Source organism: Papaver somniferum, chromosome 1, assembly GCF_003573695.1.
Source record: "Papaver somniferum cultivar HN1 chromosome 1, ASM357369v1, whole genome shotgun sequence".
In the NCBI taxonomy this organism is placed as follows: Eukaryota; Viridiplantae; Streptophyta; class Magnoliopsida; order Ranunculales; family Papaveraceae; genus Papaver; species Papaver somniferum.
Genome location: NC_039358.1, coordinates 4,455,678 through 4,472,028, shown reverse-complemented (window position 1 = coordinate 4,472,028; position 16,351 = coordinate 4,455,678). Strand labels below are relative to the sequence as shown.

Genomic DNA, 16,351 nt, shown 5'->3' with positions numbered 1-16,351 from the left:
GTGATGATCAAAATTTAGTAACTTTAAGATCGACTATGTACATTGATCTAACGGCTGGTATTAAATCTCCATAATTACCCGAGAAAACTCACCCAAGGTAAAACCCTAATATATGAGCTCCTAATTCGGTGCTCGACCTCCTTCAGTCTGCTTCACTTCACTAGCGACTCAGTGACTCACTCACCACAACACCGCCACCACCATCCACCACCTCCGCCACTACCGCAAACACGGCAACAACAATTTTGTTCTTGTTTCATCAATTTGATAGATTTTAGTATTATTAATCAGGTAACAAAGAACCCCTAAATCTAATTCTGAAAATCAACTCAACTGTAATTCCATTTTGATCTTTAACCCTAACTGATAGTTTGTCTTTTTTGTTTGTTGTTTGGGTCTCTTGGGTTGAGATAACATCTGCAACTTCGAATGAAGGGTTTAACTCCATTGTTGTGGATGTGGTTGATGCTTCTGGGTCAGCCACACTGAAACCAACCCCACAAAGATATGGTACTGCCTCTGCGATTGCGATGCCTGGAAACGTTCCTAAGGGGTACAATGTCTGTCACATTAATTATCATATATTAAGGGCTCTTTCATGGCATTCGGCATCAGTATCAATTTTTTGATCAGTATATATGTAGGCTTTCTTGTATATTAGTTTTATGAAATGATGGGAGTTTGAGCTTCCGGTTCAATCTTCTCAGCGTACTGATTTACTAACTTCTGTGACCTAGAATCATAAATGAAGTGGGATACATAGCAGAGCCTGAGATTATCTTAGAAATTCCATATGAACTTAGACAACTTCACCTAGTGGTACAACCCTGGGCCGAACAGTGCGAGAAATTTGTTTATAAGTAATTCACTTCTTCTTTAAATTTGCCCATGTGCTCCAATGGTTCTTACTTCATTTCAACCTATATCAAGGTAAACTCTCATTTTCATTCACCTTAGCTGGAGCTTCTGTATTTTTATCATTTGTTGGTAATGTTCCGATGGATTCAATCTTGTCAGCATACTGATTTTACTAACTTCTGTGACCTAGAACCATAAATGAGGGGGGATATACAGAGCAGATTCTGAGACCATCTTAGAAACTGACTGCTAACATTACCATATGAACTTAGACGATTTCACCGGGTGGTACAATCCTAGGCCGAACACCTGAGTAGTGCAAGAAATTTATTTGTAGGTAATTCACTTCTTCTTTGAATTTGCCCATTGAACAAGGTCATTCGTCCTGTAAAATCTGCTTGAATTTGGCTCTTCACCAACTAGGACGTCCCTATACCTTTTATCATATTGGTCTTCTTTATTAGTTTAAATGTTTGTGCATTCACCAACTTGCTTGAAAAGGTTGTCTTATGGGTACATTTGGGGCGGTTGTAGGTTGAGCTTCGAGCTGTAGATGGGTTGGTGAAGGATAGTACAATGTGCTCCAATGGTTCTTACTTCATTTCAACCTGTATCAAGGTAAACTCTCATTTCCATTCACCTTTGCTGGAGCTTCTGTATTTTATCATTTGTTGGTAATGTTTACATTTTCCGATGGATTCAATCTTGTCAGCATACTGATTTTACTAACTTCTGTGACCTAGAATCATAAATGAGGGGTGATATACAGAGCGGAGCCTGAGACCATCTTAGAAACTGACTGCTAACTTTACCATATGAACTTAGACAATTTCACCTGGTGGTACAATCCTAGCCCACCAAGCGGTGCAAGAAATTTATTTATAGGTAATTCACTTCTTTTTTGAATTTGCCATGTAATAAGATACTCAGCCTGTCAAATCTGCTTGAGTTTTGTTTGTTCAATCTTGAATCTTGTATGTATAAACTACTATACTGTGTTGTAACTCAGACAATTCTATTACCAGGTTTAGTTAATTAGTTGTGTTTAGACTTGTGAGAGGTCACCCTATTGAACTGCTATGGTTACTGTAACCTGGTCTTTCCTATACATTTTATCATATTGATCTTATTTTATTAGTTTAAATTTTGTGCATTCACCAGCTTGCTTGAAAAAGTTGTCTTATGTGTACATTTGGCTCTCATTTTTGTTCGCCTTTGCTGGAGCTTCTGTAATTATCGTGCATTTTACCGGTAATGTTTACTTTTGCCGGTGGATTCTTTTTTGGGTAGGCTTATCTTGTCTGGAAAGTTAATGAAGCCGTTGGCGGTGACAGTTTGTAATGTGAAACATGAAGGACGTCCATTTGTAATGTGACAGTTTGTATCTCCAACTTTCACAGGTGCAGCAGGCAGCTAGTTGCTCACAAATATTATTCCACGTCTTGCAGTCTCATTCTTCTATCACTTTAGATTGGGTTCCTACTTGTTTGTACATTTCTTCATCCATATTGGTGATATTGTAATTTGTTTTGTTACAGGTTCAGAAAATTCAGTCTTTAACAACAAATTTTGGATCTGCAGACAGGTTTGTTTCTTCATTTATATTTGATGCATCCTAGTTTTGAAGGTACTTCTTATACTAAGATGGAGGTACCGTATGTGCCTGTCAAGTTAGCTCGTAAAAGTAGTGCACATCCGAACCATGTTCTGAACAGTTTCATTCAAATACTAGAATCTACACTATGCGCGATGGAAACATGTCATCTTTTTTTTGGGTATTTCACTTGAATAAAATGCTATCTTTGGCGCATTTGTGCCTTTTTTCCCCGCAACACTGGGGAATGCACTACCCTAAACAGTCCCTGGTCAATTGGTTGCTAGAGCAAGGCCTATGGTTTTGCGAGACTCAATCAAAATGAACGACTTTAAAAAATGTGATCAAATTGAGGCTACTATGGGTAGAGGGAAACCTTTCAAACCAAACTCAATCGACCACTCCTTCAAGTGAAATAGTGGTCAAAAGTCTTCATTGTACGGCATATTGTCAGCCGTTTAAGGAAACAAGAGGTAATATGGCATACTGTTAGCCGTTTGATAGAAGTAGGAGTTAATACGGCATACTTTTATCCGATTGAGAGAAAATTTAGGATAACCAAATTTGGCAGAAATTTGTTTGTGATACGGCTTTGTAACTATACTACTCAGGCCATTTAAGATACACATGTAATAATCTGACAAACAGTAGATCCTATTTCCTAACCTTAATTCCTTACATCAACTGATCATATCCATTCATTTCATACGAAAATACAACACACATACGTATTGGTTAACACAATAGTACATTTTGTAATTTTTTTTGCATAGGGCTCATTATGTGCTCTATAGTGTTATATCTCCCCTATCTTATAGTAGGATTTCACTCAGTTATCTAGTCCCTCATTGGTTTTGAAAGGGATAGAGTGTCAAAACATTCTATCCCATAGCCCTTGCTCTTAATGGATCCTTTTTTTTTTTAGTTAAGAGCAAGAGCTATGGGATAGACTGTTATAACAATCTATCTCTTTCAAAATGAAGTAGAATCTAGGTGATAGAGAGTCATTTCTACTGTGGGATAGAGAACAATAATACACTATACGGCATATGCTACTGTCCACTATAAAATTTGGAATTTAAAACAATAGAAAAATAAAGATTACAATGGATGGGAAAATAATTCTGAATTGCAAACTAACAAATCATGCTCTAACGGCTGATTAGGTGCCATATATGTTTCATTTACTTCTCAAACGGGTAACAGTTTGCCGTATTACATCTTATTTCTTCAGACGGCTAACAGTTTGTCGTATAGTGAGGACTTTCAACCACTTCTTCACTTGAATGCTATGTAGCTAAAGGGTGCTGATTGGTCCCCAGGCAGCCTTTGGTCGCCTGAAATTTTGGGCTTTTTAACATTAGGCGTTTTGGCTCCTAGGCCCCATTTTCTGAGCGAATTTGGCGGTGACAGTTGTACCATGAAAGATAAAGGACCCTTTAATACGAAAATAGAACTTTTATGACATGCAGATGACCTTGTATCTTCAACTTTAACTGGTGCAGCAGGCAGCTACTTGCTCACAAATATTATTTCAGGTCCTGCATTCCTACTTGTTTTCACAATTCAACATCCATAAAGGTGATTCTGTAATTCTTTTTTCTTTTTTTTTTGTTATATGTTCAGAAGATTCAGTCTTTCACAACAAATATTGGAGTTGTATACAGGTTTGTTTCTTCATTAATTTTTGATGTATCTTAGTTTTGGTGATACTTTTTATTACTAAGCTGGAGGTACTTTATGCATCATTGTGCCTGTTAAGTTAGCTTGTAGAAAGTAGTGGACGTCCAAACTATGTTCTTGACAGTTTCATTCAAATACTTGGAAATCTCCAATATGTACGATGGAAATGGTATCATGTCCCTCTCTTTGGGTATTTCACTTGAATAGAGTGCTGTCTTTGGTGCAGTCGTGCCTTCTTTTTCCTGCTTCACTAGGAAATGCACTACCTTAAAACAGTCCCTGGCTAATTGGTTGTTAGAGCATCTTTTTTTATCAAGAGTTTAGCTGGTACGTTTGGCAATAAAAAATTCATACTAATGGTGTATGTATCTGACTGTAGTTTGCGGGCATGATTGTAGGAAACTATCCATATCACGCAACTTGTCAGAGAAACTGCAGCAATTATGCAGGAATTCACTCAATCTGGGTAAGGCTTGTGGATTATGGGGTCTTGCTATTGATTAACCACAAGTTAATATTACCTTGAAATATATTTTAGTTTGTGTAAAAATCGTACGTTTTGATCGATAACTTAGCCCCACCATTCACTTAGAAGAAAAAAAAAACTTCCGTTTGATTGGACAGTTTTAACAAGTGGTAGATGTATAGTATACTCTTCTACATATATGATGTATGTTCTTTACAAAAGTTTGACCAAGTTGCTATACCTAAGTTCTCATGGAGCTTAACAAGTAAGACCACATTGCAAGCCCCTGAAACATGGCAATAAACTTGAAATGGGTAATTGTATTGGATCAGATATACACATTTGCCTGCAGGGTTTTATTACTATGCATAATGTTTTTTTTTTTTTTTTGATAGGGTTGAGGTCTTTCGGTGTTTCTTTGTTGGTGACTGGCTGTGATGTCAATAATCCTCAATTGATGATGGTGGGAAGTAGATGCCTTACCTATCTGGCTTCTTGGGTACGTGTATTCAACATACTCCTTGACTTTATCTGTTTCTTCAGTTTGGTCTCAAGGTTCCTAACATGTTTCCATAGAGAAATGGCTTCTATGAATTTGAAGGATATCAGTGAATGGCCTTCTTGTCTAGTGAATCTCTAGAATCTAGCAAGTCTGAACTTCCAGAATATCCAGAAAAATGATGTTCTTAACCTTCTTGTACCAGCAGCATTTTAATGGTATTGAAAACGTGCACTTCTTCGAGAGATAACTCTGCCATTACTCGGATGTTATTGATTTGTTCATTACTTGGCTCCATATTGTCCGTTCGACTCCCTGAATGTCCCGACTCTTTGAGAGTTATTTATACTTCTATCGCAGGGCTTATAAGTATGTGAAATCCAGATATTGCTTCGTTGTCAACCTTATTAGATGTTGTAACTTGTATCCATCCCAAAGTCAAACGAGAACTATTCTTTACGTCTCAATATTTATCCTATTTTTTATGTTACAATATATTTAACCAGTTCTATGGTGAGTCAATAACATTTATAGTTTCTTTCTTAGGCTACTGTGCAGCTGGAGCTGACAAATCCTGTTGAAGAGACATTTCCGATGCTCACCATAAAGCTTGCTCATATACTGGGCTCAACAATTCTTATGAACCATACATTTCTCTTCTTAGTACTTCCAGATCAAGGACATATGATGTCGGTATTGGTTGAAATATCATTTTCGACCAGAAAAAAGTTCATAATACACCTCAAAACACAGCATGATAAAAGTCACAAAAAATATCCAATTGTACAACTTGTGATCCGTGATTGGATTCAACTCACCGTCCAAGTAACAAACACAGATGACCCTTCACATATACTAACATCATCTCTCTCACATGCTTCATGACTCGTGTCTAAACATTTATTGAAATAGATAGTATAAGCCTACAAGGGACTGTTATGACTAGTTTATGGTTAGACGATGATCTAAGGGAGTCTGTTAATTATGTGATCCTATGCATGGAGGATAGGAGGTTCTTTGATATGTGTGACTGTGGCTGAGTTGGATGTGTTTAATTTGATAAGGTGGTGTTTTTGGATATCTTATCCTGAGTGAAAGGCCCATGAGGGAGAGGTTGTCTTGTCCAATCTTTTCTTAGCCCACCTTATCTCTCCCTCCTCTATGGCTCTATCTCTCTTTAGTTTCTCTTTAATATCTTTGACTAAATGCCAAATGCCAGTTCCAAGTAATTATTCTTTATCATGTCGTACCGGTATTAATGGTGTGTTATATGATGAAGAGGAGATGAGATATTATCCTTCATAAGAGACTGAGTATTTCTTTCTTTCTTTTATTCTATTTCTCTTTCTGTAGAGAACAAAGAGAGAAGAAAAAATGGAGTCGAGAATTCTGTCATCTGGAACAAACCCATTTTCCAGTACTGGTTTGATCAAATTGAGGAAACCCATTAGACAAACCATCACTAGTTCCATCATATCAACCAAGTCACCATTGTCATCATCTATTGGAGATGTCAGCGGTGGTGGAAATCTTATTTGGGGAAGACAACTCCGATCAACTTATTTACTTGTCGACAAATCTCATCCAATTTCACCCAGAAGAGAACTTGCTAAACCAATTTGTGCTACCAGTGATTCAGCCGGGTGAGGTCCGTTTTCCTCCTGTTTTAGTAATATGTGTCTGATTTAGGATTTTTTTTTTTTTGACTCGTTTTTTCTGGTTTGTTCTTTTGTAATGATCAGGGAAGCTAAAGTTGGGTTTCTTGAAAAATATCCATTTCTAGTTACTGGTTTCTTCTTCTTCATGTGGTAAGTAGTAGGAGTAGCTTTTATATCCTCTGCATATTTGATCTTGTTTGATAATTACTACTGAATTATCCTTCCTTATCACCAGGTATTTCTTGAATGTGATATTCAACATTCTCAACAAGAAGATTTACAACTATTTCCCTTACCCTTAGTAAGTGTCGTTTTTCAACTGTTTGTCAATGATAATAATTTGTAATCCTATGATCATGGCGTAATTTAGTAGTGTAAGTTTAGAGGGTTAAGCTGTATACTGTGTTCTTTTCTTTCAGTTTCGTATCGGTTGTTCATTTGGGAGTGGGTGCCATTTACTGTTTAATCAGCTGGGCTGTTGGTCTTCCTAAACGCGCTGTAAGTTGCTGACACGCGTATGTTTAACTATAGTTTTGTCTTAATTAGTTTTCTCCACTGTTAACTGCGGTAACAATTTTCCAGTTTTAGCTAACCTGCACAGTCTAGGTGTGTTTTTGTATTTATTCTTTATATCGGATCATATAAAATAGATTGGATGGATGATCTTATAACCACTTATCACTTTTGGAGGATAAAGATAACAGGACTCGTTTGATTATTGGGCAGAAATCTCATGAGTAGGGTCCTAATAGTGGACAGAGGAAAAAACAGTTATAATGACGTTTTTAGACCATTTTGCCACTTCTTTTATCTGTTGAAAAAGACCAATTTTCCCTTGAATAATTTGAGTTAGAATAGAGCAGTAACAAAGAGATGGTCTAGATGAGTTGGATTTCATTGTTCTGATTCTTCTCCTTCTTTTATACCAGCCTATGGACGGTAACCAACTCAAGTTGCTCATTCCTGTTGCTGCCTGCCATGCTCTTGGTCACGTGACCAGTAATGTCTCATTTGCTGCAGTCGCAGTCTCGTTTACCCACACAATCAAAGGTACACTAAGCCGTGCAGTTACTTTTTTGCTGAAATGGAAAGGAAGGAGTTTGACCAGGGATAACAAATTGCCAATTTAAGGCCATTCCGGTGTATTTATGCCCGAAAAACAAACAATCTAGTACTCTTTTTATCTTATAGACAAACACGTTCTGCTTCGAATTCTTGTCATGTCAAACATGTATACATTGATCAGTTGCCAGCGTGTGTTACATCTTACATGTTTAAGTCACAGAGCAAAAAATATAACCATTATTACTTGCATACTGACTATTTTGTGCCTGATATGGGTTTTAACTTGTTTCAGCTCTTGAACCCTTCTTCAATGCATCCGCTTCTCAATTCATTCTTGGACAACCAATACCCATTACCCTATGGCTATCCCTAGCTCCCGTTGTCCTCGGTAAGCTACAATTCTCTTTCTTATTATTATAGTTGGTGTTATAGCTAAGCAGATAATCCACATTGGGAAAGATAGCACAGTTGTATTACCAAACAAATTCATAAGTTGACGGGTTATCTATCTTTATGAAATGCAGGTGTGTCCATGGCATCACTAACTGAACTATCATTCAACTGGTTGGGTTTCATTAGTGCCATGATCTCAAACATCTCCTTTACCTACAGGAGTATCTACTCGAAGAAAGCTATGGTTATATTCTCTTTATACTTGAATGCTTATCTTGTACAGCGTGACTAAATGATACGTACATGTAAAACTCCTTCCTTAACTCCTATGCTTTTTGCTGCAGACTGACATGGACAGCACTAATCTCTATGCCTACATTACAATCATTGCACTTTTTTTCTGTATTCCACCGGCTATTCTCGTGAGTAAAATTCTTGATTTATTACAACATGTACATATTTAATTTTCACCAAAATAGCGATGGAGCTACAGCTGATTAAATTGGAATGCACAAATTATTATTTACAGATTGAGGGGCCAGTCCTGTTGAAATCTGGTTTCGCTGATGCAATTGCTAAAGTTGGTATGGTCAAGTTTGTTTCGGATCTTTTCTGGGTCGGTATGTTTTACCATCTTTACAACCAGGTAATCTTCTTGTTACTACGTACGACTTTTCATTAACAATTAAGCTGTGTATTACTGCCACCTTAGAACGATGAATTCAAGTTTACTTCGACTATTATTCTGAAATGAACTACCATTTTGTCACCAAAATAAAAATTATTAACATGTATATTCAGCATTAAATGTCTTTTCCTGGATTTTTCAGCTTGCAACCAACACCCTTGAGAGAGTGGCACCTCTTACACACGCAGTTGGCAATGTCTTGAAGCGTGTATTTGTAATTGGTTTCTCAATTGTAATCTTCGGTGAGTTGTAACTTCCCTTCCTGCTTAAAACATTTATCCGCTTCTTGTTGCTTATTGAATCTTTCATTCACTGCAACTTAACTTCATGTAATTCTACTCCTTGTATAGGCAACAAGATTTCGACCCAGACAGGTATCGGGACAGGTATTGCAATTGCTGGTGTGGCTCTTTACTCATACATCAAAGCCAAGATTGAAGAAGAGAAGAGGGTAAGTTTCATCTATATGACATCCATCTGCTATAACATTTTCCAAACACCGAAGGAAGATGAATCCAAAAGATATCAGCTATACTAACAGATAAAAAATAACCTAGACGGAAAATTAGTCCTGTAAAAATGTAGTTGTTTTCACCAATTCTCCCTAACACAGTTTCTTTTGTCTCTGGTGTCGTCAGCAAGCAAAGGCTGCTTAAGAGTAACCGGACCAATGAGCAGAAGGAAAAACCAGTTCAGGTGTAAATGGCAGTTTCAGCTGATTACCAATTCAGGCACCTATTGTAATTGTGAAGTTCTCACGTGATTTTTTTCCCTTTCTTTTTTCCATCTGCATCTCTGTATTTCTTTGCTTTCTAGTTCCAACAATATAGCTGATTCAACCATCAATTGTGACAGATAAATAGAAACTCGCTATTTCCGTTAAAACTTGATGTTGGAAGCTAGAAAACTGTGTTTGTCTAATGGTATCTAAAATGTGAATAGTGTACTTCTAGGAAAACATATAAGGATCAGCTTTTTAGTACTTCTGGTTTTCTTTTTTGCACAGGCAATCCGATTATACGAGGCCCTTTCTATACACAAGAAATCACTAAAATATTTTTTACATCATCAATAACACTTCACTCCCATGTAAAGGAAACAATTGTTTTTTTTTACAAATAATAACAAGCTTAAAAAATGCAAACTAATCTGGAGAAATGGTTTTGTGCTTTCTTTCTAGTAGTGGCTCTAGATAGAGACACTATTGGAAATTCCCCTGCCTGTAAGTCCCATTGGATAGGAAGGCAAGTTATAAGGACACAATAAAGTGTATGGAACCTGTACAGGCCCATGTCTGTTTCTCCATTTTCCTTCAGTGTTCATCTCCATCATTTTATCCTCGATCCTCTTCAACTTCTCTCCGAACTTCTTAAAAGCTTCCAGTGCTGCTGCATCTTTAGTCCATTGTTCAGGGTTCTCTCTTTCTCCTAGATAGAATTCATCAGCAGAATGCGTAGACAGAATCTCAATCAGTGATATACCCAAGAGTGCCGATATCTGACTAGTAATGGTCTTCAAGAAAACTGCATCTGGGTCTTCTTCAAGCTCAGTGTACTCCTTTGTTCCTGGTTCGGGCATCAACCGTCTGCTCATGGTTGCACGGTTCGGATGGTAACCTCCATATGGATACTGCCCGTAATTCAGTGCTGCATGGAGTGCTGAAGCTGTCCATATAATGGTTGTCAGTGAGTGAGTTAGTTCTGAAAGGTTTTGCATTTTTGGCCACCATGGCTCATCTTTTAAGTCACCATGACCTACAGTCCTAAGCTCCTCCCACCATGCCTGAAGTTCTGCGTCAGCTTGGATGGAGTCATCAGTAGGATAGTAAAATGAACAATATTCATGAACCCACTCCTTAATTGCTGACCAGATTTCAAGTCCGTCGACCGCATACGGATAGTCTTCAATCAACAAGCGTACACCATGTGGTTCATTTGAGTCCCGGACTGCCACCCCTCTGGAGGAATCAAATTATAAAAAAGTTAATGAATATGAACTCCTGGATGTGTAAATATGTTTGTCAGAAAGAAGTTTTTCGATTTATCCGTAAGTTACCTGGTGATCAGATCTTCTGGGAGTGCCTGTTCTGTGAACACCCACTTTTGGTAAGTCATAGAAGAAAATTCCATGGAGAATTCTCTTTGAAACACAATTCTCTCTACATAACCACCTTGACTAATGAGAATATGACGAGCCGTACCGTTAATATTCATAGTATCTCGAAAGTGCGGTTTCAGAATCTTGTGGATTGGATGAAGAACACTCATTTGTCTATTGGCAGCAATGATAAACGGCTCAATTGCGGCGTGTGTGCACAACCTGCACCAAATGCCAATCACAATGTTAGCCAAATACTCGGTAAAACCTTGGATTTTCGATAAAAATTAGAATTGGAAACGCAAAGATTACCAGTGGCTGAGAAGTTGATGGCAAGAGGAGTCATTCACAACGACGTAAGCTTTGGCCAGCTGCCAAATTGAAGCCTCTATGCCTTCTTGAGCTGGTGTGATGACCTGACTTACGATACCATGTGTTTCCCCATATGGGTGAATCAAACTCAGCTCAATAGCTAAAGGCTTCAAGGTTCCGTCATCTTGCAAAAAAAGGACTGTTCTAGTTGCGTAGCATTTCGTCTTCGTTCCATTTATCCGGTTCAAGTACGGTATTAGTTCATCATGATGATCTAATAAGAACAATCTTTTCTGCTTCAGAGCCTCAGATACTGTTAATCCATTCAAGTTGTTCTCAATATGTTCTTCGGTTATCGAACTGGTCTGATCTCCATAGAGCGTAGGATCAAGCTTGCTAACTGGAGGAAACTCCCGTAGACCACTTATTGCGACAGGGTTCACTCCAGCAATCATTTCTCTGGCAAACTCTTCGTCACTCCTCCAAGCAAACTCTTCAGCTGTACATGCATTAATTCTACTATTAAACCAACAATACTAAAAAAAACAAACTATAAAATGTATTTATCAAAATGAACTTTTTTATGAACCCTGAATGTGTTGTAACTTTTAAGCAACTGAAGGATAAATACCTTGGATGACATCAGGTTTAGGGTATTTGAGGAACTTTTCGCCGTCAGAACGGAAGAACTCTTTAAGCAATTCTAAGTTCATGCAACAACATGAGTCTGACGAACGTGAAGCTGCAAGTTCTTTATCGTATCCGTTATAAAGACGCATCACATCGTCAAACGTGTCGAATTCATTTGGTGTTTTGCTAAATAAACCTTTTATTTCAGGTCCTACGATCCTAGCCAAGGACTTGGCCGTTATGGCTAAGAAGTCTGAATTCTTTAGTTGGCTAAACCTTTCATCTCTTGGACAATAGATGTTGCTACTTCTGCTTTCGTAATTTGGATTTTTTTTGTCTGGTTTTCTGCCTGTTTTCACTCTGCGAGGGTATGGAAACTCTTTTGAGCCTCCAAGAATGGGACGACCTGTTCCCAGATCATTGTATGTCGCATAGTCGTAAACTCGGTCCCATTTGCGGAATTCTTCTGTTCCATCTCCTCTAAGAACTTTGAGCTCATCTTCTCTGTATTTGCGGAGAGGTTCTGGTGTGTCGCATGTCAGGTAACTCTGCAAGTAACAATTAAAGCATACATTAGACAGAGATTCTCTAAACCGTCTCACGCGCATATAAGTTTTTTTTTCCCGTGGGTTTCATGACTTTAGTGTGGAACCGGTTACAAAACATGAAAGAAACTTACCTGGTTAGAAAAGAAAATCCTGTCATACTTGTAACGTTTGGAAGGATAAACCCAAGAATGACAATCGAAATGAACAGGGCCAACTCCAGGAATATCTTCTAGAGTTAAAGTTTTGAGGAAGAATTCACTGTGATGGAAATTCTTTATTAAGAATGCGCCAGGGACTCCAATGGATTCATCCCATTCAAACGTAACATTGAATTCTGTTAATCCAGCAGTCAGAGGTGTTATCTTTTTTACCCATCCTTCTAAATATGCTTCTTTACCAATTGTTCCTCGCATTTCATTTTCTGCAATAAACACAAAATCCGTAGGTAAACAACTTGTTTCATAGTTAGATCAAATTAATCAAACATATACTGTTTCAGAAATCAATGATTCTAAACGAACTGGTCGAAAAAACCACACGAAAACCGCCGCCTCATATGGGATGGGTCCCACACCCCTTTGAAGTTAGCAGGCGGGCCACCATGGGAAGATTTGTGAGACGCCCGATTTTTGTGTGGTTTTTCACACGGTTCGTTAAGATTTTTTGTTCAAAAATATCTTGACCACGTATTAAGAAACGGATATGTTTGACTAATAAGAATCATGGTCTCCGAAGTCCAAGAATGTCTTAGTAAAGAATTATTTTCTAAGACAAAGTTAATTTAAGAACCCTATTATTGGGGCTGCAGGGGCAGAGTTTTTGGGCTTAAATGGTGTGTAGTCCAAAAAAAATGGATAGGGGAAGGTATATGAAAAAGTCAAAAATATTCTTGCCTAAATTTCACTATTCATTGAAAAAAATAATCCTAAATCTATAATCTCCCCCTTCTCCTCTCATTTACAAATCATGATGATTATAATTTCATCACGATGAAGATCATTAAAATAAAAAAAACTAAATTTATTATCTTCTCCCCATCTTTCTTTTCTCATTCATAAATTGTAATAAAGATGATGATCATAGTTTCATCATGACGAGAACGATGATTATAAAAAAACCAAAATTAATATCTTCTCTTTCTCCTTTTCATTCATAGATCATAACATAAAGATGGTGATCATCATAAAAAGAAAAAAATAGGAAAACTCACCATCTATTTTTGCTTTTAAATGGTTAAAAAATATGATTCTATAAATTTCGGGTTAAATTTTTTTTTTTTGAAGGTGTTTACGGCTGGGAGTTTTTAGATTCCCAGCCGAAAATACATTTTTCGGCTTGGCTTTCCAACCGAAATTAGTTTTCTGTTTTTTTTTTTGGTTTTCAAAACCAGTTACGGCTGGGAAAACCCAGCCTTAACTGTATCTAAAAACAAAAAAAATCAGAAAAATGATTTCGGCCAGGAGTTGTCTGCTCCCTCCACCCTCTCCCAGCCCCCACCCCCCGTAAATAAAAAATACGGCTTGGAACATCATCATTTCCTAACAGTTTTTGCATTCTACGGTTGGGTTGACAAATTATCCCAACCGAATAAGTTTTGGTTGCGGCTGGGATTTGATGTTTTTCTAGCCGAAACTGCAAAAAACCCAGATTTTGAATTGATGTTTTCCGATTTGAATCAACAAAATCCTGTATATATAAGGTTATCCTGGATAATTTAAGGATATGCTTTACCATGTTAGGTGGTTGATTTTAAAAAAAGTTAAAAAAAAATCCTTTCACTTAATCAAACAAAAAAGAAAAAGGAAAAAAAATTGATGAAAAAATAATTTTTGGTTTTCATAGAATTAGTAAAATGATTAATCCTAATTCATATACTAATCGTAGTTACTAAAGTAAATCATCCTAATTAACACTAATAAAACCGAAGGTATATCAGGTATTAATTAAATAATATGAAAGGCGGTTATTGGATTTGTTATTTCATGACCCAATACAATCCCAAAAATTCTTTGGGTTTCAATCCCCCATTAATAATAAGGTTCTAATTTAATATGTTTGACAAGAAAAAGGAAAAAAACAAACTACGAAGGCCATGGTGATTCTTCAGTAACTCCGTAGGTCAATGATTGCGTCAATGGCGTCTATTTTCATTTTTAATTTGGTCCTATTAGTTTATTTCATTTGGCTATTGTTGTGTAGAGGTGAGCATGGGCAGGCATGGATCGGATTTCAAATTTAGCATCCGTATCCAACATCCAATAGATTTGCATCCAATGAAAGCATGTATGAACGGATTGATACATATAATCTAATTGATTTGTTTTAGTTAAAATTTATAATAAAAAAAGTAAAGCCAACATAAATGAATCCTTATAAAACCTACATATCCTATACATGTACACAAATATAGAAAGGCCAAATACAACACCCCCAAGCAAACACCTTAACAAATCCTAAATGATGCACATTATTTTCTAGAACTACATGAATACAATTAATTTGACGAATATGGATGTCCAATAATATCCGGATCTGATCCGTAATCCGTTGGATTTCAAATATTTCATCCACATCCAACCCACTAACAAACGGTCCAAACATTCATCCGCAAAAAGATGATTGTTCCGGTTAAATCGCGGGGCCAAATGCTCACCCTAGGACTCACTCGTGTGAGTTTTGGATCTATACGAATGACGGGGGTGGTGGTTAGAATTCACTCAAACTGCTACATTTTAAAATAAAAAGCTCTTTAATTAAGCAATCCAGAAATAAATGTAGTCTGGTTTGTTATTTTGTGCATGGCATTATCGTTAAACCTTGGCCTTATCCTATATATTGTCATCAAGGAAAGAGCTTAATATCGATTGCTTTTTCGACTACTAAACCGACGTTAATTGAGTTGTACGTACGTATTACTCCCTGTCTAAAACATGCAGAAATTTGCATGGTTTCTTTTTTTCACGTACTAAAATTATAAAGAGCGATTATTAACGTACCTGGTTGGGGATTACTTGAGCTGATGAGTTGCAAGCTAACACCTTTACCGGATATCTCATGAAGACGATCAAGTAAAGAAGCACCAGCATCATTCAAATCCAACAAATTTCTCTTCTGCAAAACTACAGTTCCTCTAATCTTGATGATCTTGTTTCCATCAAGTAAGCCACTTCTTTCATCATCTTCCAAACCAAAACATTTTCTAAAAACCTCCGTGAGACACATTATTAGGATGATAAATCTTTGTCAAATGGATTAAGTTCTTGAACTATATGAAAAGTCTAGTCTAGAAACAAAGAGAAAGAGAAAAACCTAGTGGGGATATATGATTTGCAGAATTGCCTGGACACATTTATATGTAGCTAGCTAAGTCTTCTGTCAAAGAATGGTAGGCTGTCATCCTAATTTTTAATGACTTTTCTCGTTGTTTTTCATTATTTTTCTGTTTTCGTACTCGTAATTTTTGGATGTTTATAAGATGAGAAGATGGCTAGATAAGGAGTAGTTGAATAATGTGTAATAGAACACGAAAATGAAAACGACCTTGACTAGTAAATTAATTTCCCGGCTGCTATGCAATTGTCAGTTGGGCTGCTACCTATTTACCTATGATTAGGTGATGTTAATGGTTTTAAAATCTGTAAAGGCAAATTCTAATCAATTAAACTCACCCAGCGTATCCCCAAAGAATCTGTCCCCATTTTTCTTTCAAGGGCATATAATATACTAAAAGGCATTTCTGTTTTTTCCTCAAAACATGGTTTACACTTCAAATACGGATTTGAATTCATAATCTCAAGTTTGGGTTAGGATTTGCTGTGTGTGTCAGGAAGTGCAAAGAAGCAACATTAAGCTTGTAAATA

The 16,351-nt window shown here is 37.0% G+C and overlaps 2 protein-coding genes across 8 annotated transcripts; one reads left to right on the top strand and one right to left on the bottom strand.

Moving 5' to 3' along the window:
- Positions 1-873: 873 nt before the first annotated feature.
- Positions 874-9,837, top strand: LOC113277914 (triose phosphate/phosphate translocator, chloroplastic-like). Of its 7 annotated transcripts, none has more exons than XM_026526892.1 (18): positions 874-930; positions 1,393-1,476; positions 2,397-2,443; positions 4,082-4,119; positions 4,515-4,601; positions 4,997-5,100; positions 6,454-6,743; positions 6,843-6,908; positions 6,994-7,059; positions 7,178-7,256; positions 7,688-7,808; positions 8,116-8,211; positions 8,348-8,460; positions 8,561-8,638; positions 8,746-8,862; positions 9,047-9,146; positions 9,255-9,355; positions 9,543-9,837. In XM_026526892.1, exons 1-18 carry the CDS (start codon positions 889-891, stop codon positions 9,558-9,560), a joined length of 1,647 nt encoding a protein of 548 aa, XP_026382677.1. In that variant the 5' UTR covers positions 874-888; the 3' UTR covers positions 9,561-9,837. The 7 variants fall into 7 exon arrangements, with proteins under 7 accessions (XP_026382677.1, XP_026382673.1, XP_026382693.1 ...); XM_026526888.1 differs by having other exon boundaries at positions 4,079-4,119; XM_026526908.1 differs by lacking the exon at positions 4,082-4,119 and having other exon boundaries at positions 4,534-4,601.
- Positions 9,838-9,898: 61 nt separating this feature from the next.
- On the bottom strand, positions 9,899-15,798 carry LOC113277907 (probable linoleate 9S-lipoxygenase 5). Its single transcript, XM_026526882.1, has 6 exons — positions 15,488-15,798; positions 12,623-12,912; positions 11,945-12,491; positions 11,314-11,812; positions 10,960-11,223; positions 9,899-10,861 (listed from the first exon to the last, which is right to left on the bottom strand). The coding sequence occupies exons 1-6, from the start codon at positions 15,711-15,713 to the stop codon at positions 10,093-10,095; spliced, it is 2,595 nt and encodes an 864-aa protein (XP_026382667.1). The 5' UTR covers positions 15,714-15,798; the 3' UTR covers positions 9,899-10,092.
- Between the last annotated feature and the right edge of the window lie 553 nt (positions 15,799-16,351).

Coding starts and splice junctions, on each gene's coding strand:
- LOC113277914 (XM_026526888.1), top strand. CDS start 889: ATGTGCTCCAATGGTTCTTACTTCATTTCAACCTATATCAAG. Junction 1,477..2,396: donor TCATTTCAACCTGTATCAAG/GTAAACTCTCAT, acceptor GTTTTGTTACAG/GTTCAGAAAATTCAGTCTTT. Junction 8,863..9,046: donor TTTACCATCTTTACAACCAG/GTAATCTTCTTG, acceptor TGGATTTTTCAG/CTTGCAACCAACACCCTTGA.
- LOC113277907 (XM_026526882.1), bottom strand. CDS start 15,713: ATGTGTCTCACGGAGGTTTTTAGAAAATGTTTTGGTTTGGAAGATGAT. Junction 11,224..11,313: donor CATCAACTTCTCAGCCACTG/GTAATCTTTGCG, acceptor CATTTGGTGCAG/GTTGTGCACACACGCCGCAA. Junction 10,862..10,959: donor CCAGAAGATCTGATCACCAG/GTAACTTACGGA, acceptor TGATTCCTCCAG/AGGGGTGGCAGTCCGGGACT.